Genomic DNA, 25,823 nt, shown 5'->3' with positions numbered 1-25,823 from the left:
ATGATATCGTCCTTATGGAAGAGTCAAGAGAAGACCTAAATAAGAAGTTAGAGTTGTGGAGAGAAGCTTTAGAAGTGTATGGTCTGCACATAAGTCGTAGCAAGACGGAATATATGGAATGTAAGTTCAATCCGAGAAGGGAAAACCCTAATATAGAGGTGAAGATTGGAGAAAACATCCTACCAAAAGTTAAAAGTTTTAAGTATCTTGGGTGCATCATACAGGATAATGGAGAGATTAAACAGGATGTAAATCATAGGATCCAAGCAGGTTGGTCAAAATGACGGAGTACATCTGGTTTTATATGCGACAAAAAAGTGTCTTTAAAACTTAAAGATAAATTCTATCGCACCGCTATAAGACCGGCTATGCTTTATGGTGCGGAGTGTTGGGCGGCTAAAGGGGAGCACGAACATAAGCTGAGTGTGGCAGAGATGAAGATGTTGAGATGGATGAATGGTCATATGCGATTGGATAAAATAAGGAACGAAGATATAAGGGAGAGAGTTGGAGTAGCACTCATTGTGGAAAAGATGGTTGAATCGTGTCTCAAGTGGTTTGGAAATGTGAGAAAAAGACCGATAGAACATCCAGTCAGGAGGGTGGATGAGATGGAAGATGGACAAGGGGCGAAAGGCAGAGGAAGACCTAAGAAGACCATCCATGAGGTGGTCAAACGAGATCTACATGTAAACAGTCTTTCTGTAGACATTATACATGACAGAGCACAATGGCGTCGTTTGATTCATGTAGCCGACCCCACTTAGTGGGACAAAGCTTTGTTGTTGTTGTTGTTGTTGTTGTTTGTCTTAAAGATAAGTACCACAACAAATTTATAAAGTATCCAATCTTAAAAATGAAGGCTACACCAAAAGAGAATGGTACATACAACTTTCAAATTTCACATAACCACAATATTTAATATGGTACTTCATTTGTCCTGTACAAAAAAAAAAAAAAACCAAAGCAGCCCCATACATTGCTTTCTAATCAAAGTAGTTTATCATTCTTTCTTGGGTTCTTAAAGCCTGGAATAGGCACAAAAATCATAAAGTTGGCCAGCTTCTTAGCAGTTGTAGAACTTGTCTCTTTGATGGTCTTAGCTGAGATAGCCACTGGTGTAGCTGCAGTAAGTTTAGGGGAGAATCTAGCTCTTACTTTCGCTTTAATCACCTGTAATTTAAGTGGCGTAGCTACAACTTCATCCTGCAAAATTAACCATTAGCCAAATTATATATCAACTTGATAGCTTGCCATAATGCCATAAACACTAAATTTTTTCCTATTCCCAAACCATACCGCATAATGATCATCAGACAGACAATGCAGAAATTATAATCTTTAGTTAAATGCTAAATGATCCTCAAGCAACATGTCTAGTTGTTTATCCCGTTTCATAGTTGTTTGATTCCATTATAAATATTATATTACACAAGTAAAAAAAATTAAATAGACCATGACTAAATTTGCACTGAACTTAAGGATACATATCATGGCCTAATAAAATATATATAGACACTGTTTTGGCAGGTAATGTTGCTTACCACAATTTTTTTATAGAAAACTGTACAAGACTGAATCCAAGAGATTATCTAAAAGATATTAGAATTTATTATATTGAATAAGCTGTCCATCGTAGATCATGACTCGTCTAAATTGACCATTTCATTTCTCTCACCAATTTCATTAGTACTAAGGTCAAATAGAATCTTTCAGTTCTTATAACCGAAATATTCCATAATCTTTGTAAAAGTTCCTGGTAATCTTCAATTCAAGAGTTAAATGTCCTATAGTCCATAGATTTTACAGGGACTCTAAACTACAAATAAATAGTAAATATAAACACACAAAAGAGACCATGATTCAGTTTGAATCTAATACAAACTTCCACAGCAGGATTTAAGACAACAAACTGAAGGAATTGTAATTGTTATTGACGTTATAAAATAAAATTCACAATCACAATAGGGTAACAGAGCACCTGTATCTTGCGACGCCAATCTTTGATACCCTCTTTGACCATGGTCACCCCAACGATGACCCAGAGAGGAACGATTGCGCTGACAGCAGTGTATGGAGCAAGCTTTGTCATTGCCAAGACACCAATGACCAAGAAATAGAAATTAGCAACCCTCATAAACTGCTCAAAGAGTGACTTTGTCATGTTCATATATCATGTTTTCATCAACCGAGTTTTTAAACATTCCACCATGGTGAAACACAAAAATCATGAGAGGACCCTCCATCTACAATAACATTGACGAAAATTTCATTAACAAACATAGAAAAACATACCAAAACATACCCTAAACCCAAAACAAACACGTAACAAACGAATAGAACCATCACTAAAATGAAACACCCCTACCTAAAAAATCATCACAAAGCCAATAAAAGCAAAACATTCTGACCCACTCATATCATATAAGAACAGTCATACAAATCGTTAGTTACCCCAAACCCTACCCATACTCAGAGGAACACATGAGTCACGCCACTAGGAAGACATCAAGCCACATAATAACTCAAAAAACAAGAAAAAGATTTCATCTTTATCTCTAATCGTCGCAATGGTTTCCTCCACTATCGATGTTGCTCCAGGAGATGATCAGCTCTGTATTCAGTACCGATACCTCTTCTGTTTTAATTGTCTTCCAATACTGACGAAGGTTGATGGCATGGTTTAAATGTTGGGTCAAAGGCTTAGGGCATAACTTGAGGGAGACCATATGTTTTGGAGCGAAATAGAGAGAAATAGTTGTTAACAGAGGGAGTAATGCTTTGCAACGTTTTGAATCAATCCTAAATGGCGTCATTTTGATAGTATGTCATGCAAACAGTTAACGAAATATATCACCCAACATGTAATTATGTTTGTTATTTTTCAGAAACGATTTTTATTAACTTTATCTTTCGAAGACGAATATAGAAATTGAGATATCTTTCCAAAACGATTTTGATTATTAACTCGTTATTTTATTGAAAACTTTTCCATTTCCTTTTTTAATCTGTATGTTAAAAGATTTAATTGAATAATATTAAATTAGATTTAAAGTTGAATGTGTTCAAATTAAGTTTGATTTGATACGATTGAGTTAAATTGTATAGAATTTTATCATAATTGTGATTTTTATATTTTTAAAAATTTAATATCTACAGAGATGGGACGAGAACAAGAGGCATTTTCCTAATCAGGAATAGATGACGGAAAGGGATCCCCACCCCTATAAATATCCATGTTTTTCCCCCACTTGACCCGCCCTTCTTTAAGAAGTATAAAACCCCACCCCGATAACTATTCGAATCTAACAAACAAGATTAATTTTTAAAATTTATACAACTATGATCACGTCTGAACATAAACTAAAAACACAAGAAACATACAATGTCAAACAAGATAAAAAAGAAAGAAATAAAAACCAATGTCTAGTCACTAAACAAATTTAACACAATTAATCTTGGTCGCTTTCTAACTCCCCATCATCATTGATAGTTTGGAGGTCAAGATTGAAACCTGAAAATCAAGAGTACAATAGCAATTAACAAATTAATTTGCATTCCTTCCTTCTTCATAGGCATGAGTGCCACCAACAAGAAGCACCCTCAAACATAATGGAATATTGGAACCAAGTGCAAAAATATACAGATCAGTAAAACCAATAAGCGAAGATGAGCAGACCTATCATTAAATTTAAGCACATTTTCAATAAAATTGGATAGCATTAATTTTGTTGAATATACATTTATTTGTTGCTAGATTCTGACAATTTTATGGTGAGTATATTCATTAGTTAAAATATTAAAAAATAATGGCCATACATGGTGTAATTTTTCTTTCAGGATTTGGGAGTTTTCAATTTTAGGATACTGTGCAAATATTCTTCTTTAATTTCAACGTCTTAAACAAAGAATTTCTTACAATTATTGGTCTTCATCTCCAACAGCAAACCTGTCCAGTGTCCAGAGATAAAGAAGTAAATATCAAAGCTCAATGAACACGGTCAAGAAGTTTAAAGAGAGAAAGATGGGCATACTCACATATAAAGATTTACATAATCACCAAGGTTAAAATTACCCTTGGATTCAATCTTGGCAGAAAAAGTTTTGAGTTGGAGCTTGACTCTGGCATAAGAAACAACCCCAGAACCAGTGTTAGTAGATGGCTCTCCCTCGAAAACATTTCCAGGTTCCATGAACATATCAATCAAACTTTCATCGCTAGTGTTGTGGCAACAAAAAATATACATTACTTCTGCGGTCTTGTCCAAACCATCCACCTCCACCGTTTCCACAACTTTCATCTTAGATAAATCATAAATATGCCACATTGGAGCGAAGTCAACAATCAGAAGATAATGACTGCATCCCAAACGAACAAGTTTCCTTGGACAATATTCAGGAACTGGCGGAAAATTCCAATCAAGGTATTCCCAATTGTTAGCCTTGACGTCATATGACATGAGCCCTTCATCACCACAAGAATACAATACAATGTGGGTCTTCTTGTGAGGCTTGGTGCTGTCCTCCCACAGAAAGTAAGAGTCAGGGTTCCTGCAATATGACAAGAGAGCACTTTCGGGCACTTCCCTTGTTTCCCATAGACCTGATTTTAGGCTGTAAATATCAACCCAGCAATTTGCAGTTCCAGTACCCCCAAAGATGTACAATTTGCCATCATAGGGGACTACTAAGGGTCTATATCGGCAGCAGAACATGCTTCCACAAAACTTCCAACTCCAATTAGAACCCTCATACTTGAGGCACCACATCCTTGAGGGGTGTTGATCATCCCAATTCAAACACAATTCTGGGTCAATAATATTCAGGTCATTACCACCAGCAAAGAAGAAGCTGTGACCGACAGAACAAACTCCTTGCATATATGGTAATGGATAATCGACCAATAGACCATCTCTAAGAGGCCATTTGGCAGTTACATGACCTCCATCTTCAAGATCAACAGTGCCATTCTTAATAAAGTTGGCCTCAGTTATAGTTAACATCCTTCGCGTGATGGCTGGCCCAACATGATCTCTTTTAAGATTTATATTTTCCACAAACAGGTATAAGCGCTGCGTCATGGATAGCTTTGGATCAGAAGAACCAACATCCTGGAATTAGGGAAACAATCATATTATCTACGACAGAATCAAATCACCATAAGTTTACAGCAATTAACTATTAAATAGAAAGCTTTGCAGTGTGTTGATGATAAATTGAAACGTCATACTTATCCAGTTAAGTTTATAAGGATAAGAGGATGCAGAAACCGACCTCAGGATCATATTCCCCGCACATGGCATCAGCAGCACCTCCCGAAACAGCACCTTGCAAAACCCCAACAACACTTCCCCACCAGCTGTCAAAATCCCCGTTCAATTCAGCAGTGTCCCCCAAATCCCTAATATGATTGGCAGCCTTAGCCATCAAATTCGTGTCATCTCCAGAAGCCCCTTTGCCGGCGACAAACGCACTGAAACCGTAAGCATTCACAACTAACGATCCAAACTTATAGCCCTTCGCGTAATTGACGATCCGACCGGCGAACATCATTGCTCCGACAGAACGGTTGTCAGTGGAGATGAAATCTTGTCCGAGATTCCAAACTTCCGAAGTTGAAGCAACGAGGACGACAAGGTTCTCCTTGGGTAGGGCTTCGGGCACGTAATCCCTGGCATCTACGAGCTCCGTAACGACGCTGAACGACTCGAACAAATCGCAGAGGCACGAAGCTAGGGCTTTTGAGGTTCCGATTTGGGAAACAAATAGAATCTTGGCAGTTGGATTGCTTTTAGGTTTTTCATGATGGAGTCTTATGAGGTTCTTTTTGTGGGAGTAGAGGCGCATGAGGCGCATGAGGCGAGGCTTGCAGATTAATAACAAGGTTGTGGCAGTGGCCGAGACCACGGTCACGGTGGACAAGAGCAAGGGTACAGAAATATCTGCTTCTAACGACGACGACAACGAAAGTATTGCCATATTTCTTTTCTGCTTCAGAGGGTTTCCACCACCCCTCCTCTGTTTTTTCGCGTTGCTGAAGAGAGTCGGTGTGTGTTCGAGGCGGTGGAGTGAGAAAAAAGAATAAGTATGACACCAGAGGGTTTCCCCACCCCTCCTCTTCATTATAACATTTTTAGATTAAACTACCATTTTTATTAAAAAATATTTAAAATATTGATAAATTTATTAAGAAAAAACTAATTTTATAGTCATAAATAATAGATTTTCGTTGACAAAATTATCCTAAATTTTTAAATGATCATTTAATTATTATATTAATTATCAAAAAATTCTTTTTTTATTAATATTAAGAATTTTTTAAAAAATCAATTCTATATCTTTTATTTAGTATTTAATTTATTTTTTATAATAATTTTTAAATAATTTTAATATTTTTAATTTTCATATTTTTAAATTTAAAATTAATTATTTAATTTTTTAATAATTAAATAATAATTTTTAAACACTATAGTAATTAGCAAATATTATTTTAAAAATTAAAAACTTATTCCAAGAATATGTATAATGATAAAACATATTTTTAATTTATTCTTAAGAATATTAAGATTTATTCTCAACCATTTATATATTACAAAATAAATAATTTTTTTATAATATTTATATAATCAGCTTCGAATATATATAAAGGCATATTAATTTTAAATAATTTTTGCTCCATTAGAGTGATATACAAAATGTGTACAGACAGTTCAACAAGTAGCATGTGATAGAGTGTCATAATTAAAAATGTAATAATTATTAACATAAGGTTGGGTTGAGTTTTTTTTAATAAAGTCCATGTATATAGTATTGGTAAGTGGATTAGGCTCATATAAGCGAAGAAAAATTTATTTTGTGGTTTGAGTTGAAGAAAGAGAGTTTAAAAAAAAAAGTAAAACTAAAAAAAAAGTACACATTTGAAGTAAAAAATTTAAATGAAAAAAAAATATAAGACTTGAACAACGAAAACAAAAAGTTAACAATGCTGTTAGGATCATATAGATAAACTGTGTTAGATAATTTTGGTAGAAAAATATAATAAAAAGAAGTAATATGATAATACCAAAAAAAAAAGAAATAATATGAAAAGAAGAGTTGTTTGATTAGAGATGTGGATGAAAATAAGAGTGAACGAAAGCAAAATGAAAAGAAAGATTATTAAAAGTTACAATGAATAAAAAAAAAGAATGGAGTAAGTATGAAATGTCACATTTAGTAATATTGTGATAGTATCTAAATAGAATAATTTTGATTATTTTAATTTAAACATAGTTATAAATGAAGTTAAGAAAAATGTTATAGTAAATTACAATTTGATATTAAACATAAAGTTGAATGCAAATATGAAAATAATAATTAATTAAATATAAATATAATTGATGATATTTTGATGTAGAAGTAGTAGTAATTTTGCCAGAAATTTGTGTTTTAATTAAATATAAGTATAATTGTATTTTAGTTTTATGTATGTATATATAATGTGGTATATTTAAGTGAATTTGTATATAAAAATAGAGGAGCTATTTATTTAATTTTGTATTTCTTTAGTGTGCAGTCTTGCTAAAACTATAAGAGAACAAATAAATTTCATAATATTGGAATCAGATTAAGAAAAAATCGAATAGAAGACCATATGGAACGATCTACCAGCAAAAATAATAAAGCACATGTAATAATGATCCGCTATTATTTTTTATTATGGGATCCATAATTAAAATTAATCTACAACACTAAACTATTTTTATTTTCACACCATGTGCATCAATAGTACTAACATCATTGTCGCCTCTGTACTTCTTTTTCACGCTTCTCAATTTTTGTCTCTCGCTCGTCGATACATGAAACTATATCCATTTGACACAGCATTTCTATAGAGTAAATAGCCTCTCCGGCCTCTGTCCATTTTGAAAATTGACTACACGCCCCCTAACGTTTATAAATTATTAAATCGGCTCTTATCCATTTACTCCGTGATACCAATTAGCCCTTGAGTTGGTTTCTCCGTTCAAAGTCGACGGAAAATGCTGAGGTGTAACGTGCAGCCTGTGACGTGGCATTGGATCATCAAACGTGAATTGCTCTGTAGGCATGTGGACAAATAAGCCCCTGCAGACTCAGCAAAGCGACGTCATTTTGCTTGGCATCATTTTGCTCGTTTGGGGTGAAATCTCATTCTCCCCCTTGTGCACACCCCAATCACCATACATCACCCTCGTTCTCTCCTCAAAATTATGAAGAAACCCTAAGAGACCGAAACGTCTCCCTCCAAGCAGGCTGACAGAGACTTCCAACAGGAAGGTGTTGACGGTGCTGCAGACGGAGGAACTGACGGCGCTACTAAGGTTAGTGTCACTATCTGATCTTGAAGCTTCGTTAGCTTGTGTTGCTCCATTTTTTTTACTAAACTTGGTTATTGTTAATGATGATTTGGATTAGTGATCACCCCATGCATGTTCTAAAATGTTAAAATGAGGCGTGATGGAAGTTGTTAATTAATTTCTAATTATTGCACATTGTTGTTCTAATAGATGTCATATGAAATAGTCCCTGTTTTTCATCATGGGGGTTGGTTTGAACGGGATGAAGACGGAAGTGTTGAGACATTTCCTCCGTTAGACATAGATTATGTTAATTTCAAGGATTTGGAGGAAATGTTCAAGGGTTTAGGGTATACAAGTTACAAACAGATGTATTGGTATGATGGCAGTGCCCTTGATTTAGAGTCTGGGTTGCATATTCTCAAAGGGGGTAAGGAAATCAATGAAATGTGTGATAAAAAGATGGAGAATGTGGAGTCGGATTTGCTGGTTATTTACTTTGAGCATGATGTTAGTCAACCAGTATATGGGCCTGATGTTGTTGAGGTAGATTCACCTTCTTCCGATGACGGATATGAAACAACTGAAGACGAACCCTAAAAATCCCCTCCAACTGGATTAGAATCTGATAGTAGTAGTAGTGATGAGTGACAAACCCCAATTTGACGGTTTGTTTTGTATTAAATTTAGAGTATTTTTGATAACCTTTTGTCACATTTAGCCTATGAATTAGCATGGTTTTGTATCTCTCCCATATTTGTGCTTAAGTGTAAAAACATGCTTTTTAATCCTTATTTTGATGAATTCTAATTTCTCTTTGATTCCATAAGATGCCTTGATGTGTTTGCTAGTAATTACAGGATTGGAATAGGCTAAGCATGAATCAAAGGAAGCAAGGAAGGAAGCATGCAAGTGGAGAGAAGCACAAAAAGCCAAAGAGTTGATCTCGGCCAAGCACGCGTACGCGCACAAGGCACTCGCGCGCACATTGCGATACAGGCCAAGGACGCGCACGCGTACCGTGCGCGCACACGCCGATGATGGCACATGACCTCACTAATGCAACACGTGCCTGGCGATTTTGGAAGGTTTCAGCAACCAACTTTGGCGCCAAAATGCATATAAGGGTCAAGGATTGAAGGGGATTGACACACATTGACACACATTCACACCCATAGACTAATTAGGAGATAATTAGATAGATAGTTAGTTTTAGAAGTAGTTTTCTAGAGAGAGAAGCTCTCACTTCTCTCTAGAATTAGGATTAGGTTTAGGTTAATCTCTCTTCTTAGATCTAGGTTTAATTCATGCTTTGATTCAATTTTCCTTTATCAATTCTCAATCTTCTCCTCTCTCTCTTTCTAGTTATGTGTTTTAATAATTGTAATTCTTCATTTTGTTTTGGATAGATTGATGTTCCTTTATTTCTTTTCAATAATGCAATTTGAGGTAATTCATGATAATTGTGATTTCCTTGATTGTTGTTGATTAATTCTTTGCAATAATTGTAGTTAGATTCTATTCTTGTTGTCAATTTACTATGCTTTCCTTTCATGCCTTCCAAGTGTTTGATGAAATGCTTGGTAGGATTTTAGTGTAGCTTTTGTTCCTCTTGGCTTTGGTTGAGTAATTAGTGACTCTTGAGTTATCTAATCCTTTTGTTGATTGATAATTAGAAGTTGCTAATTGATTTGAATATCTCTAAAGCTAGTCTTTCCTTTAGGAGTTGATTAGGACTTGAGGAATCAAATTGATTCATCCACTTGACTCTCCTCCATGGTTAGAGATTAACTAAGTGGGAGCAATGGACAATTTGCCATCACAATTGAGGAGGATAACTAGGATAGGACTTCTAGTTCTCATATCTTGCCAAGAGCTTTATTAGTTGTTAGGTTATTTCCTTTGCTATTTATATTTCTTGTCTAAAATCTTAAAAACCCCAAATATAACTCACAACCAATAACAAGACACTTTATTGTAAATCCTAGGGAGAACGACCCGAGATTTAAATACTTCGGTTATTAATTTTAGGGGTTTGTACTTGTGACAAACAAATTTTTTGTATGAAAGGATTATTGCTTGGTTTAGAAACTATACTTTACAACGAAATTTCATTAGTGAAATTCTAAACCATCAAAAATCCAATCGTCAATGAGGAAGTAAATGTACAGAGGAAGAGTGTGAGGAAGAAGCAGCCTAATGTGAGAATGAAAAAGGCAATGGATGCTAGACGAAAGGGTGCTAGGAAGAAGAGTTGTGTTAGACAACAGACACCTAAAAAGAAGAAGAATGTGCCACCTGGTAGTTTTGGTGATAAGGACATGTCTCCTAGGACTAAGAAGAAGAAGGCAAAGAGGTATGTTGGAAGAAAAAGAAAACATGTTCTATCCCAACAAGAAGCAGACAATGAGCCAAACAGTGGGCCTAGTGGAGATCAAGGTAATGGGTCAGGTGATGTTGACCCAAATGATGAGGCAAGGGATAAGCCCAATTCAGATCCAGTGGCTGAGGAATTGGACTCAGACCTGGAAAAGCCATATGAATATGAGTCTGAGGCATTTAACTCCCCAATTTCTGACTCAGATGAGGAGCATAAGGCAAGATATCCTGATTTCAATGAGGATGCAGAGTATGGTGAAGTTCAGTTTTAGGTTGGACAACACTTTGAGACCATGGCAATGTTCAAGCAAGCACTTAAGGATTACTTTGTATATGAGGGAAAAGAGCTTATGTATTTGAAGAATGAGCCAAAGAGGATTAGAGCAAGGTGTGCTGAAGAGGGTTGTCCATGGCTGGTGTTTTGCTCTCATAATAGTCAGAGTCTAAATTTTCAAATCAAGACATTCATTGGAGAGCATAACTGTGGTAGGAATTTGAGCAGCAACATGGCTGATAGAGCTTGGGTGACAAGTAAGTTGGTAAAAAGGTTGGTAACTCAACCTCTAATGACTCCGAAAGAGGCACTAGAGTACATGAAGCAGGACTATAATGTCCATATAAACTATAGGATGATATACAGAGCCTTCAAAGCTGCTAGAGAGCAAGCAATTGGAAAGGAGCGAGAACAATATGGAAAACTACATGACTACTTAAATGAAATTCACAGAAGCAATCCTGGATCCACTGGTATGGTTGATGTAATTCCTCAACTGGAGGGTCGTCCACTCTTCAATAGGTTGTACATTTCACTGGATGCTTGCAAGAAAGGCTTCAAGGTGCGCTGTCGTCCCCTGATCGGATTGGATGGATGCTTCTTAAAAGGGTACTTTGGTGGTCATCTGTTGTCAGCTGTAGGGCAGGATGCCAATAATAGTTTCTTTGTTATAGCATTTGCTGTAGTTGAAGCTGAGAACACTGATTCCTAGAAATTGTTTCTTTCAATCCTTCATGATGATCTTGGTTCTGTGGTTGCCAATGGGTGGAACTTCATGTCTGACCCCACAGAAGGTTACATTACTAGTTTCTTTGTGTTTCCTTTTTGTTATATGGTTTGTGTTCTGTGCTTACTTGTTAATTCAATTGTTCTTATGAATTGTTATTGCAGGGGTTGGCTAAGGCATTGCATGAGGTAATGCCACAAGCCCATCATAGGAATTGTGTACATATATGGAAAAACTTCATCAAGCACTTTAAGGACAAGCACACAAAAGGGCTAGTTTAGAAGGTTGCTAAGAGCACAACAATGAGAGAATTCAAAGACTCAATGGAACTTGTGAAGAAGGTGAACAAGGATGTTTGGGAGTATCTACGGAAGTTTGATCCTGGTGCATGGACGAAGGCTTACTTTAGCCATGGCCCGAAGTGTGACAATATCACCAATAACATGTGCGAAGTTTGGAATGCCAAGATCGTGGAGTATAGAGAGAAACCGATTTTAACTATGTGCGAGGAGCTTCGAAGTTACATTATGCGAAAGATGGCAGGGCACAAGCACAGAATAAGCAAATGCAAGGGTAAATTAGCTCCAGTTCAACAACTAAGGTTGGATGAGTATATCATTCCTGAGAGCAATAAGTGGACAGTGGTGCACGAAATTGTGATCAATTCTTTTCACAACTCAAATAATCCCTAGTAATGGCCCCAAAAACTTGGTGCTCAATACCATGGCATAAACACAACTTCGCACAACTAACTAGCAAGTGTACTGGGTCGTCCAAGTAATAAACCTTACGCGAGTAAGGGTCGATCCCACAGAGATTGTTGGTATGAAGCAAGCTATGGTCACCTTGTAAATCTCAGTCAGGCAAACTCAAATGGGTATGGTGATAAACGCATAAAACTATGAAGATAAGGATAGAGATACTTATGTAATTCATTGGTAGGAACTTCAGATAAGCGCATGAAGATGCCTTCCCTTCCGTCTCTCTGCTTTCCTACTGTCTTCATCCAATCCTTCTTACTCCTTTCCATGGCAAGCTTAAGCAAGGGTTTCACCGTTGTCAGTGGCTACCTCCCATCCTCTCAGTGGAAATGTTCAACGCACCCTGTCACGGCATGGCTATTCATCTGTCGGTTCTCGATCAGGCCGGAATAGAATCCAGTGATTCTTTTGCGTCTGTCACTAACGCCCCGCCCTCAGGAGTTTGAAGCACGTCACAGTCATTCAATCATTGAATCCTACTCAGAATACCACAGACAAGGTTAGACCTTCCGGATTCTCTTGAATGCCGCCATCAGTTCTAGCCTATACCACGAAGACTCTGATCTCACGGAATAGCTGGCTCGTTTGTCAGGCGAGCACTCGGTTGTCAGGCGATCAACCATGCATCGTGTATCAGGAATCCAAGAGATATCCACCCAATCGAAGGTAGAACGGAGGTGGTTGTCAGTCACACGTTCATAGGTGAGAATGATGATGAGTGTCACGGATCATCACATTCATCAAGTTGAAGAACAAGTGGTATCTTAGAACAAGAACAAGCGGAATTGAATAGAAGAACAATAGTAATTGCATTAATACTCGAGGTACAGCAGAGCTCCACACCTTAATCTATGGTGTGTAGAAACTCCACCGTTGAAAATACATAAGTGATAGTGTGATCATTGGCTTCGGCCCCAGAGAGGGAACCAGAAGAACCAAGATGAAATTACAATAGTAAAAGGTCCTACTTATAGAAAACTAGTAGCCTAGGGTTTACAGAGATGAGTAAATGACATAAAAATCCACTTCCGGGCCCACTTGGTGTGTGCTTGGGCTGAGCAATGAAGCATTTTCGTGTAGAGACTCCTCTTGGAGTTAAACGCCAGCTTTGGTGCCAGTTTGGGCGTTTAACTCCCATTCTTGTGCCAGTTCCGGCGTTTAACGCTGGAATTCCTGAGGGTGACTTTGAACGCCGGTTTGGGCCATCAAATCTTGGGCAAAGTATGGACTATCATATATTGCTGGAAATCCCAGGATGTCTACTTTCCAACGCCGTTGAGAGCGCGCCAATTGGGCTTCTATAGCTCCAGAAAATTCACTTCGAGTGTAGGGAGGTCAGAATCCAACAGCATCTGCAGTCCTTTTTGGTCTCTGAATCAGATTTTTGCTCAGGTCCCTCAATTTCAGCCAGAAAATACCTGAAATCACAGAAAAACACACAAACTCATAGTAAAGTCCGGAAAAGTGAATTTTAACTAAAAACTAATAAAAATATACTAAAAACTAACTAGATCATACTAAAAACATACTCAAAACAATGCCAAAAAGCGTACAAATTATCCGCTCATCACAACACCAAACTTAAATTGTTGCTTGTCCTCAAGCAACTGAAAATCAAACAAGATAAAAAAGAAGAGAATATGCAATGAATTCCAAAAACATCTATGAAGATCAGTATTAATTAGATGAGCGGGGCTTTTAGCTTTTTGCCTCTGAATAGTTTTGGCATCTCACTCTATCCTTTGAAATTCAGAATGATTGGCTTCTTTAGGAACTCAGAATCCAGATAGTGTTATTGATTCTCCTAGTTAAGTATGATGATTCTTGAACATAGCTACTTATTGAGTCTTGGCTGTGGCCCAAAGCACTCTATCTTCCAGTATTACCACCGGATACATACATGCCACAGACACATAATTGGGTGAACCTTTTCAGATTGTGACTCAGCTTTGCTAGAGTCCCCAACTAGAGGTGTCCAGGGTTCTTAAGCACACTCTTTTTGCCTTGGATCACAACTTTATTTCTTTCTTTTCTCTATTTTTTTCGAATTTTTTTTTCATTGCTTTTTCTTGCTTCAAGAATCATTTTTATGATTTTTCAGATCCTCAGTAACATGTCTCCTTTTTCATCATTCTTTCAAGAGCCAACATTCATGAACCACAAATTCAAAAGACATATGCACTGTTTAAGCATACATTTAGAAGACAAAAATATTGCCACCACATCAAAATAATTAAACTGTTATAAAATTCAAAATTCATGCAATTCTTTTCTTTTTCAATTAAGAACAATTTTTTTCAAGAAAGGTGATGGATTCATAGGACATTCATAGCTTTTAGGCATAGACACTAAGACACTAATGATCACAAGACACAAACATAGATAAACATAAGCACTAAAATTCGAAAAATAGAAAAATAAAGAACAAGGAAATTAAAGAACGGGTCCACCTTAATGATGGCGGCTTGTTCTTCTTCTTGAAGATCCTATGGAGTGTTTGAGCTCCTCAATGTCTCTTCCTTGTCTTTGTTGCTCCTCTCTCATGATTCTTTGATCTTCTCTAATTTCATGGAGGATGATGGAGTGTTCTTGATGCTCCACCCTTAGTTGTCCCATGTTGGAACTCAATTCTCCTAGGGAGGTGTTTAGTTGCTCCCAATAGTTTTGTGGAGAAAAGTGTATCCCTTGAGGAATCTCAGGGATCTCATGATGAGTGGGGTCTCTTGTGTGCTCCATCCTCTTCTTAGTGATGGGCTTGTCCTCATCAATAGGGATATCTCCCTCTATGTCAACTCCAACTTATAGAGCTCTTGAGCTATAACCTCATGAACTTCTATTTCTTCTCCAATCATGATGCTATGAATCATGATAGCCCGGTCTATAGTAACTTCGGACCGGTTGCTAGTGGGAATGATTGAGCGTTGGATGAACTCCAACCATCCCCTAGCCACGGGCTTGAGGTCATGCCTTCTCAATTGAACCGGCTTCCCTCTTGAATCTCTCTTCCATTGGGCGCCCTCTTCACATATGACTGTGAGGACTTGGTCCAACCTTTGATCAAAGTTGACCCTTCTAGTGTAAGGATGTTCATCTCCTTGCATCATGGGCAAATTGAATACCAACCTTACACTTTCCGGACTAAAATCCAAGTATTTCCCCCGAACCATAGTAAGCCAATTCTTTGGATCCGGGTTCACACTTTGATCATGATTCTTGGTGATCCATGCATTGGCATAGAACTCTTGAACCATTAAGATTCCGACTTGTTGAATGGGGTTGGTAAGAACTTCCCAACCTCTTCTTCGGATCTCATGTCGGATCTCCGGATATTCACTCTTTTTGAGTGAAAAAGGGACCTCGGGGATCACCTTCTTCAAGGCCACAACTTCATAGAAGTGGTCTTGATGCACCCTTGAGATGAATCTTTCCATCTCCCATGACTCGGAGGTGGAAGCTTTTGCCTTCCCTTTCCTCTTTCTAGAGGTTTCTCCGGTCTTGGATGCCATAAATGGTTATGGAAAAACAAAAAGCAATGCTTTTACCACACCAAACTTAAAATTGTTGCTCGTCCTCGAGCAAAAGAAGAAAGAAGAGAGTAGAAGAAGAAGAAATGAAGGGAAAGGGAATGGCTTTGTGGTTCGGCCAAAAAAGGGGAAGAAGTGGTGTTTAGGTTGTGTGAAAATGAAGGAGTGAAGATGGGTTTATATAGGAGTGGGGGGCTCATGGTTCGGTCATGTATGGGTGGGTTTGGGTGGGAAAGTGGTTTGAATTTGAATGGTGAGGTAGGTGGGGTTTTATGAAGGATGGATGTGAGTGGTGAAGAGAAAGATGGGATTTGATAGGTGAAGGGTTTTTGGAGAAGAGGTGGTGAGGTGATGGGGATCCTGTGGGGTCCACAGATCCTGAGGTGTCAAGGAAAAGTCATCCCTGCACCAAATGGCAAGCAAAATTGCGTTTTTAGCCATTTCTGGTGTTAAACACCGGGCTGGTGCCCATTTCTAGCGTTTAACGCCAGCTTCTTGCCCTTTTCTGGCGTTTAACGCCAGTCTGGTGCCCCTTTCTGGCGTTAAACGCCCAGAATGGTGCCAGACTGGGCGTTAAACGCCCATCTGCTAGCCTGACTGGCGTTTAAACGCCAGCAGGTTCTTCCTCCAGGGTGTGCTGTTTTTCTTTCTGTTTTTCATTCTGTTTTTGCTTTTTTCATTGATTTTGTGGCTTCTCATGATCATCAACCTACAAAAAATATAAAATAACAAAAGAAAATAGTTAAAATATAACATTGGGTTGCCTCCCAACAAGCGTTTCTTTAATGTCATTAGCTTGACAGAGGACTCTCATGGAGCCTCAGAAATGCTCAGAGCAATGTTGGAACCTCCCAACACCAAACTTAGAGTTTGAATGTGGGGGTTCAACACCAAACTTAGAGTTTGGTTGTAGCCTCCCAACACCAAACTTAGAGTTTGACTGTGGGGGCTCTGTTTGGCTTCGTTTTGAGGGAAGCTCTTCATGCTTCCTCTCCATGATGACAGAGGGATATCCTTGAGCCTTAAACACCAAGGATTCTTCATTCACTTGAATGATCAACTCTCCTCTATCAACATCAATCACAGCCTTTGCTGTGGCTAGGAAGGGTCTGCCAAGGATGATGGATTCATCCATGCACTTCCCAGTCTCTAGGACTATGAAATCAGTAGGGATGTAATGGTCTTCAACTTTTACCAAAACATCTTCTACAAGTCCATAGGCTTGTTTTCTTGAGTTGTCTGCCATCTCTAGTGAGATTTTTGCAGCTTGCACCTCAAAGATCCTTAGCTTCTCCATTACAGAGAGAGGCATGAGGTTTACACTTGACCCTAAGTCACACAAGGCCTTCTTGAAGGTCATGGTGCCTATGGTACAAGGTATTGAAAACTTCCCAGGATCCTGTCTCTTTTGAGGCAGTTTCTGCCTAGACAAGTCATCCAGTTCTTTGGTGAGCAAAGGGGGTTCATCCTCCCAAGTCTTATTTCCAAATAACTTGTCATTCAGCTTCATGATTGCTGTGAATAGAAAATTATCATTTAGAAAAAAAAATGACTAATTGGTTTTGAATTAGTGCAGATAAAAGAGTCCTTTTCCTACGCCTAATACACCAAATATATCCCTAAAGTATATGACATTTTAGCAAGAGAATGAAAAAGAAATGATTTTCAAATCTGTGTTATATTATTGTTTATTTGTTTATGAAAGAAACATTAAATGTGATGATTTTCCATTGTAATGTAGATCAACCAAGTTGGAACTGTTAAAGAGGTCAATGAGGTGGTGAAGCATGCAAAGGAAACACATTGGGAAGTGGTAACTTCCGGTAGATGTGGAAAAACCATACACGCTTTCATTGCTGCCATTGGAATTGAGAAAATCAGACAGGTAGTATGATCTTCTATAAAATAATTCTTCTGCTTTTGAATGTTAATATGTTATGACTTTGCTCAAGTGAATTTTCTTGAGAAAAAATTTTGATTTTCTTGCAAATTGGCTTCTTGAAACTTAGCTTATTACTCTTTAAAGCTTTTATGTCTGTTGCAGAATAATAATATTTGTTTCTCAGTATCTATTAATTTGGAAAAAAACACTTATATTTCTATTAATTTATTTGATTTTGGTGGACTTCGATTCATTTCAAGTATTGATTTATAATATTGCGATGATGAAAATAGCCTTGCATCTTGCCTCTTCACCTAATACTTATCTTTTGAATTAACTTTGACATCTTGGACTGTGTCGCAAATTTAACTTGGAGTGGATAAAGGTTATAGTTTGTTCATTTCAAATGCTGTGTTACATTCCAAAGTAGTCACAAGCACTAAGGGGTAGTTCTCCTTTGAAAAGTTCGTCAATAGCATTAAAATATAAATTAACTTATTGCCTTTATATAATCAAAGTTAGTAACATATTTGGCGTTTAGTAGCATATCATGATTTTATATAATCAAAATTCACTCAACGAACACTGCAGTTAGTAACGTAATTGTTGTTCGATCAAAGTATTTTATTTTCTGTTTCATTAGAACAAACTACTATATATCAAATGAGTGCATAGCTCGGGCGAAACATAAGAAATACCTTAACAAGTTGTATATAAAATTACTATTAAGATTTTTTATAGGCATTTTTTCTGCTTTTGTCTATTTTATTAGGAATCATTCATTGAATATGTGATATATACGAAGAATGAAACTCCATCCATCAAAGCTGTTGAAACTTAATGTTGATTTAGAACATAATTTTGACTCAGCTGTTCATAACTATGCACAACTAAACTTTTCATAAATTAATTGATTCATTAATATAACTTGACCATCATTCTTCAATCGTATTTGATAACAGAGGATAAAGGGGAATGGCAGTGTCCTATTGTTCCAATAATTCCACCACTTTTTTTGTATCATTACATTAAAAATCAACATCGATGGCCATAGAAGAATTACTTTATTTTTTGCTTAGTAGGTAGTTGACATTGTTTAATTCTAGGAACCAATTCTAATTGCTTAAATTTATTATTTACTTTAATTTATTTCTTCTTTTGGTTTTATTTGTTTGTTGTGTGATTGTAATCAATGTGATTCAGTGTTTCAGTGTTCATCAGTGATGTTTTAACTGGATTGAATTTAAAAAAAAAAAGAAAAAAAAATAATTAAGCTCCTTCATTATCTTTTTTGCTCCTTCATAATGTTTGGTTCTTCCTATGGGATAATATGGTTTGGCAAGATGTTCTTTTTCACTTATTTTTTTTTAAAGAAAATAATCTTTTCTGCCCTCTTGATTTGTGCTTTATGTACTTGGTTCAGGATTCAATTCCAAATCTAAATACATATAGTATCAGATTACATTAATTTTTTGTAATAGTGTGATATTATTGGTATTTTAATTTCTTTTGTACTCTGTTAGCGAAATCCAAATTTGTCTTCTATTTTAATATAATTTCTTCTTATGAAGGCAATATGTCATCACTTTATGGTTGGTTGGTTGTTCTCTTTCAATCTATGCTAAACTAATAATCATAGACCTATAAATATAATTAAACTCATCTTTCTGGTTTTTTTATTTGTTTTGTTTTGAGTTATTAACCTTTCATTCAGTTGATATTTTGTGGTCATAATATTATGATGATCATTTTTCTCAGAAGCTTTATACATCATTGAGAATGTGATATGTAGGTCTTCAGCATTTTGTTTCTTTTCTCTTTTGAAATTTAGCTGAAATGCAAATTATTGCTGTGCTTGATTTCCTACTGCACTACAATATAGCTAATGCCATCACATTTTAACTCCTGTATAATTTACATGGTTACTATGTATTCTATGCACATGATGTTTCCAATTATCCATGCAATTCAGTTTGACGAAATCAAATATAGTGGCTGCCCCAACTGAATATTATTGTTGTCAAGTATTTGAACTTTTGTTAACTTTTTCTTTTCTCAAGTCTTCTAAGTTTTGTCATGCTTTTATATATGTCATTCTTTTGACATTTGATTAGTTAATTCTTATTGCAGAAATCCAGTGACAATCTTAATAGTGTTCTCATGACAATAGCAATGATAGATCAAGACTCGGATACTGAAGTAACAATTGTGCAGCTTAGCTTTGGTGATCGCCTTGGAGCTCTTATTGACATGGTGACATGGCTCTTTGAAATATATTTGTGCTCAAATTCTAAAACTTTACAATCCATTTGAATGTATTAGTGTATTCTTGGTTAGATATTGTTGAAGTAAGATAGCGTTGCTTTTTAGACTTAGAGAAGATTTATTACTCCTCTTACCTTTGCTCTGTAGTCCGTCTTTATATATCCCTCATGCCATGTTAGTGTAAGTGAGGAAGATCGTGTGCAACGTAATTTTTTTTTCTCCAAATCTTTATAAGTCAGTGATGTTGCTGTCACTATGGGGATTACAACGTAAAATTTTACTTCTAGAGAAAAAAAATCGAATTATTAAGAATGTTTGATGGTTGAAATGAACAATTTGTCTGAGAAGTAGTTGAAAAGAGATGCTTAGCGGCCAAATTTTCTATGCCATGTTACAAAAGGACATTAATTCTATCAAATTTTGTTATAGTTTTGAGTTCATTTTCTGTGTGCATCATTATTAAATATATAAGTATTACTAATAATGGACTTATTTATGCTTATACTTACTAATTCTTATGCTTTTTTTGTCTTATATATTTTTATTAAAGTTCTAATTTATTTGAATTTATAACAGTAATTGTATAACAATATTTATTTAAACACATTTACATAATAATTTTTATATTTAAATAGGACTCATTAATATAGACAAAAAATATCAAGATTATTTTGGTTTTTATAGAATTTAATAGTGTTATATCCTGTATAATAAATTTTTAATACAATAATTTTCAAATTAAAAATAATACTTATTAATATTAATGGATAGGTACCAACAAAATTTTATAATGGAATAATATTTAGCCCAGACGTAATCTGGATTTTACACTAATTTTTCTTTATACTAAGTGTTCATACCCTGGCCCAATGCAAGGGCCCAGGTCCAACTAAAAGGCCTAACCTGAAGGGTTAAGCCTAGTTAAGGTACCGACCTCCACATAAGAAGTCGGTATTAACCACGACTTGGTCTGAAGAAGTCGGATATGAGATTAGCTGGCAGATAAACACTCATTCAAATGAGTAACCGCCCCTAAAATCTCTCTAACCGTTTCATAAAGCCATATCTTAACCTCCCCAAGATAATAGGGACGGTTACCACCCTAAAGATACGGCACTACTCCAACGGTGGTTATTGGCTCACCACTATAAATACACTGACACCCCTCAGGTATCTCTAAGCCCAATACTCTCTAAGACCTGCTCACACCCTTGCTAACTTAGGCATCGGAGTGTCTTTGCAGGTACCACCCCCCATTCATTCACGAGCACAAGTCGGACGGAGCCTCCCGAGTTGCAGATTCACCCGGAGTCCTCCTCCCTCATACACTTGGGCCGCTAAACGCCATCTGTCGCGATTAATCTCCGGTTACCTACCGTAACATTGGCGCCGTTGCCGGGGACCCGAGAGATCATCCCTAGATGGCAGATAGATCCCAGGAAGAAGGCCATGTCGAAACAGATTCTGAACAAGAGAATCTAGACATGGGCAATGACAATGACGACAGGGCCCAACACCAAGACAACGATCAACACAGAGAGGGTACCTCCGGAGTAAAGAATCCGAAGGTAAATTCCTCAGATGGGCGCGAATCAGAAAAGGGAGGACCATCCCACGTAGCTGAACTAATGGGATTGGTCCATAGCCGCCTGGAGCAATTGGAGCAAGAGCGGGAGAAACAAAAAGAAACCGAAAGGTACCTCAAAGAGGAGATGGAACGGCGAAAAGAGTTGGAAAGAAAACTCTTACAGCTGGAATCCTCCCTCAAGAACTCTCGCGATGAACACGAAGATCAACTCCCGGGTGGAGAAGATCCTTTCAGCGAGGACATAATGCGGGCAAAAGTTCCAAGGAACTTCAAAAGCCCTGATATGGACCTCTATGATGGGACCACAGATCCGAAGCATCACCTAAGCAACTTTAAAAGTCGGATGTATCTAGCCGATGCCTCCGACGCTACGAGATGCAAGGCATTCCCGACCACTTTATCGAAAGCAGCGATGAAGTGGTTCGACAGCCTTCCTCCGAGATCCATCACTAGCTTTGAAGACCTCTCAAGAAAGTTCTTGATGAGGTTCTCAATTCATAAAGATAAAGTAAAACATGCACCGAGCCTCCTGGGAGTAAAACAGGAGGTCGGAGAGCCTTTACGAGCCTATATGGAAAGGTTCAATAAGGCATGTTTAGAGATCCAAGACCTGCCCACAGAGGCAGTAATAATGGGGTTAGTCAATGGACTCAGAGAAGGTCCCTTCTCACAGTCCATATCTAAAAGACACCCCGTTTCTCTAAGTGATGTACAAGAAAGGGCCGAAAAGTACATCAATATGGAAGAGAATGCAAAATTAAGAGACCTGAGTTGGCGACCCGGACCTACTTCCTCCTCTAGGGAGAGAGAAAGGGAAGTCAAGAAGAAGGAAGAACCCGGTCTCGAGAGGCCCAGGAAGTATCACTCTTATACTCCTCTAAAGACTTCTATAGTGGACGTATATAGAGAGATTTGTAACACTGAAAAACTGCCACCCCCAAGACCTATTAAAAATAAAAAAGGGGAAGCCGCAGCGAGTATTGCGAGTACCATAAAATATATGGTCACTCCACCAACGACTGTTACGACCTCAAAAATGTGATAGAAAAGCTGGCTAGAGAAGGTCGGCTTGACAGATATCTCATGGAGAGGTCGGACATCCATGGCAAAAGAAAGCGAGACGATATGGACAGAAGAGATCCACCACCACAGACCCCTGAGAGACATATCCATATGATCTCAGGAGGATTTGCGGGAGGCGGAATCACCAAATCTTCTCGCAAAAGACATCTCAAAAGAGTCTACCAAGTCGAGGAAGAGACACCCGACTTCCCCACTATCTCATTCACAAAAGAAGATGGGCAAGGGATAATACCCGGGCATGATGATCCCGTGGTGATAACTATGATCCTAGCCAATGCCCATCTCCACAGAACCCTAGTAGACCAAGGAAGCTCGGCGGACATCCTTTTCAAGCCCGCCTTCGACAAGCTAGGGTTAGATGAAAAAGAGTTGAGAGCCTACCCCGACACCCTATATGGGTTAGGGGATACGCCAATAAAACCACTGGGATTTTTACCCCTTCACACCACTTTTGGAAAAGGGGAAAAATCAAGGACTCTAAGCATAGACTTCATAGTCATCGATGAAGGGTCAGCCTACAATGCCTTAATTGGCAGGGCTACCCTCAATCGTCTTGGAGCAGTGGTATCAACTCCCCACCTCTGCATGAAATTCCCGACTCCAGGAGGAATAGCAACGGTAAGGGGAGACCAAAAATTGGCAAGGAAGTGCTATAACGAAAGCCTAAATCTGAGAGGGAAGGGCAAAGAAGTCCACACCATAGAGCTAGGCGGCGCAAGGACCAGAGAAGAGCTGCGACCTCAACCGGGAGGAAAAACCGAAGAGATACAAGTCGGTGAGGAGGAAGGAAAAAACACTTACATAGGAGCCAATCTAGGGGAAACCCTAAAACAAAGGTTGGGTGAACTCCTAAGAGCTAATTCCGACCTCTTCACCTGGAAGGCTTCCGACATGCCCGGGATTGATCCCAAGCTCATGTCTCATAGGCTCTCGGTTTACCCAGGGTCCCGACCTGTATAGCAAAGAAGACGCAAGCTCGGCCCAGAGAGGGCCTCAATAGTAGAAGAGCAAGTACAGGCGCTCCTGGAAGCCGGCTTTATTAGAGAGGTCAAATACCCAACGTGGCTAGCCAATGTAGTGCTAGTCAAAAAACAAAATGGTAAATGGAGAATGTGCGTCGACTATACCGACTTGAATAAGGCATGTCCTAAGGACCCTTATCCCCTACCGAGTATTGATACCCTGGTGGACTCCAGCTCGGGGTACCAATACTTATCATTCATGGACGCCTACTCGGGATATAACCAAATCCCGATGCATGAACCCGACCAGGAGAAAACATCGTTCATCACACCAAAAGCCAACTATTGCTACGTGGTCATGCCATTCGGACTAAAGAATGCAGGAGCCATGTACCAAAGGCTGATGAACAAAGTGTTTTCCCCCCATTTAGGGAGCTTAATGGAGGTATACGTCGACGACATGTTAGTAAAAACCAAGCAAGAAGTCGACCTCTTAACCGACCTCTCACAAGTCTTCAACACTATAAGGTTGCATGGGATGAGACTAAATCCCGCAAAATGCGCATTCGCAGTGGAAGCAGGGAAATTTCTAGGCTTCATGCTAACACAAAGAGGGATTGAGGCCAATCCCGACAAATGCCGAGCCATCCTAGAAATGAAAAGCCCGACTTGTTTGAGAGAGGTTCAACAGCTCAATGGCCGACTTGCAGCCCTCTCCAGATTTTTAGCAGGATCGGCACTAAAATCCCTTCCATTATTCTCCTTATTAAGGAAAGGATGCCAGTTTGAGTGGACTCCGGAATGCGAGGAGGCGTTCCAAGAGTTCAAAAAATTCTTAAGCCAACCTCCCATCTTAACCCGACCACTACCGGGGAAGGACCTCGTCCTATACCTATCTGTAGCAAACAGGGCTGTTTCATCAGCCCTGATCAGAGAAGACGAGGTCGGGCAACACCCGGTCTATTTCATCAGTAAGGTCCTACAAGGTCCTGAGCTAAGGTACCACAAACTAGAGAAGTTTGCTTACTCCTTAGTGATAGCCTCACGAAGGCTACGACCTTACTTCCAGGCTCACACAATAAGAGTCCGTACGAACCAGCCCATGAAGCAAATCCTTCAAAAGACGGATGTTGCAGGGAGAATGGTTCAATGGGCGATAGAGCTCTCCGAGTTTGATTTGAGATACGAAACTCGGACTGCAATTAAAGCCCAGTGCCTCGCCGACTTCATTGCAGAATATGCAGGTGAACAAGAGGAAAAACCGACTACATGGGAACTCTATGTAGACGGATCCTCCAACAAGACGGGGAGCGGCGCAGGCATAATATTGGTAGATGGAAAAGGAACCCAGATAGAGGTCTCCTTAAAATTTGAATTTCCGGCTTCAAACAATCAGGCAGAATATGAGGCCTTGATTGCCGGATTAAAGTTAGCAGAAGAAGTTGGCGCTGCAAAGGTGATGATCTACAGCGACTCACAAGTGGTGACTTCCCAAATAAGTGGAGAATATCAGGCGAAGGACCCCAACATGAAGAAATACTTGGAAAAAACCTTGGAACACCTTGGGCACTTTGCGGAAACCGAGGTTAAGCATATAACTCGAGATCTAAATAGCAGAGCTGACGCCCTATCCAAGTTAGCAAGTACCAAACCCGGAGGGAACAACAGAAGCCTGATTCAAGAAACCCTCCAAGAGCCCTCGGTATCAAAAACAGAAGAGGGACAAGAGGTACTTGAGGTAGTCGGCCTAAACCTCGGATGGATGAATCCCTTAGTCGAATATCTGAAATTCGACATCCTCCCCAAAGAAGAGAAAGAAGCTAAAAAGATCCGAAGGGAAGCACAACATTATACTTTGGTGAGAAATGTCCTTTACAGAAGAGGGATATCAACACCATTGCTGAAGTGCGTACCGACCTCAAGAACCACCGAGGTGTTGGAGGAAGTACATAGTGGGATCTGCGGAAACCATCTCGGAGCAAGGTCGCTGGCCAGGAAAGTAATCCGAGCAGGATTCTATTGGCCGACCTTGCAGAGAGATGCAACAGACTTTGTGAAAA

The 25,823-nt window shown here is 38.4% G+C and overlaps 3 protein-coding genes across 4 annotated transcripts in view; 1 reads left to right on the top strand and 2 right to left on the bottom strand.

Moving 5' to 3' along the window:
* Window positions 1-25,823, top strand: part of LOC112710990 (naringenin 8-dimethylallyltransferase 2, chloroplastic) — a gene marked incomplete in the record, with an annotated part of 176,568 nt that overhangs the window by 84,403 nt on the left and 66,342 nt on the right.
* LOC140175326 (probable phospholipid-transporting ATPase 8) lies at window positions 865-2,170 on the bottom strand. Its single transcript, XM_072203994.1, has 2 exons — window positions 1,982-2,170; window positions 865-1,206 (listed from the first exon to the last, which is right to left on the bottom strand). Exons 1-2 carry the CDS (start codon window positions 2,168-2,170, stop codon window positions 991-993), a joined length of 405 nt encoding a protein of 134 aa, XP_072060095.1. The 3' UTR covers window positions 865-990.
* On the bottom strand, window positions 3,307-7,072 carry LOC112790198 (uncharacterized). Of its 2 annotated transcripts, XM_025832498.3 has the most exons (4): window positions 5,275-7,072; window positions 4,039-5,111; window positions 3,920-3,949; window positions 3,307-3,514 (listed from the first exon to the last, which is right to left on the bottom strand). In XM_025832498.3, the coding sequence occupies exons 1-3, from the start codon at window positions 6,121-6,123 to the stop codon at window positions 3,922-3,924; spliced, it is 1,950 nt and encodes a 649-aa protein (XP_025688283.1). In that variant the 5' UTR covers window positions 6,124-7,072; the 3' UTR covers window positions 3,307-3,514; window positions 3,920-3,921. The 2 variants fall into 2 exon arrangements, with proteins under 2 accessions (XP_025688283.1, XP_025688291.1); XM_025832506.3 differs by lacking the exon at window positions 3,920-3,949.

The sequence above is a fragment of the Arachis hypogaea genome, chromosome 1 (assembly GCF_003086295.3).
Source record: "Arachis hypogaea cultivar Tifrunner chromosome 1, arahy.Tifrunner.gnm2.J5K5, whole genome shotgun sequence".
Classification (NCBI taxonomy): domain Eukaryota; kingdom Viridiplantae; phylum Streptophyta; class Magnoliopsida; order Fabales; family Fabaceae; genus Arachis; species Arachis hypogaea.
This window is presented reverse-complemented; position numbering and strand designations above follow the sequence as displayed.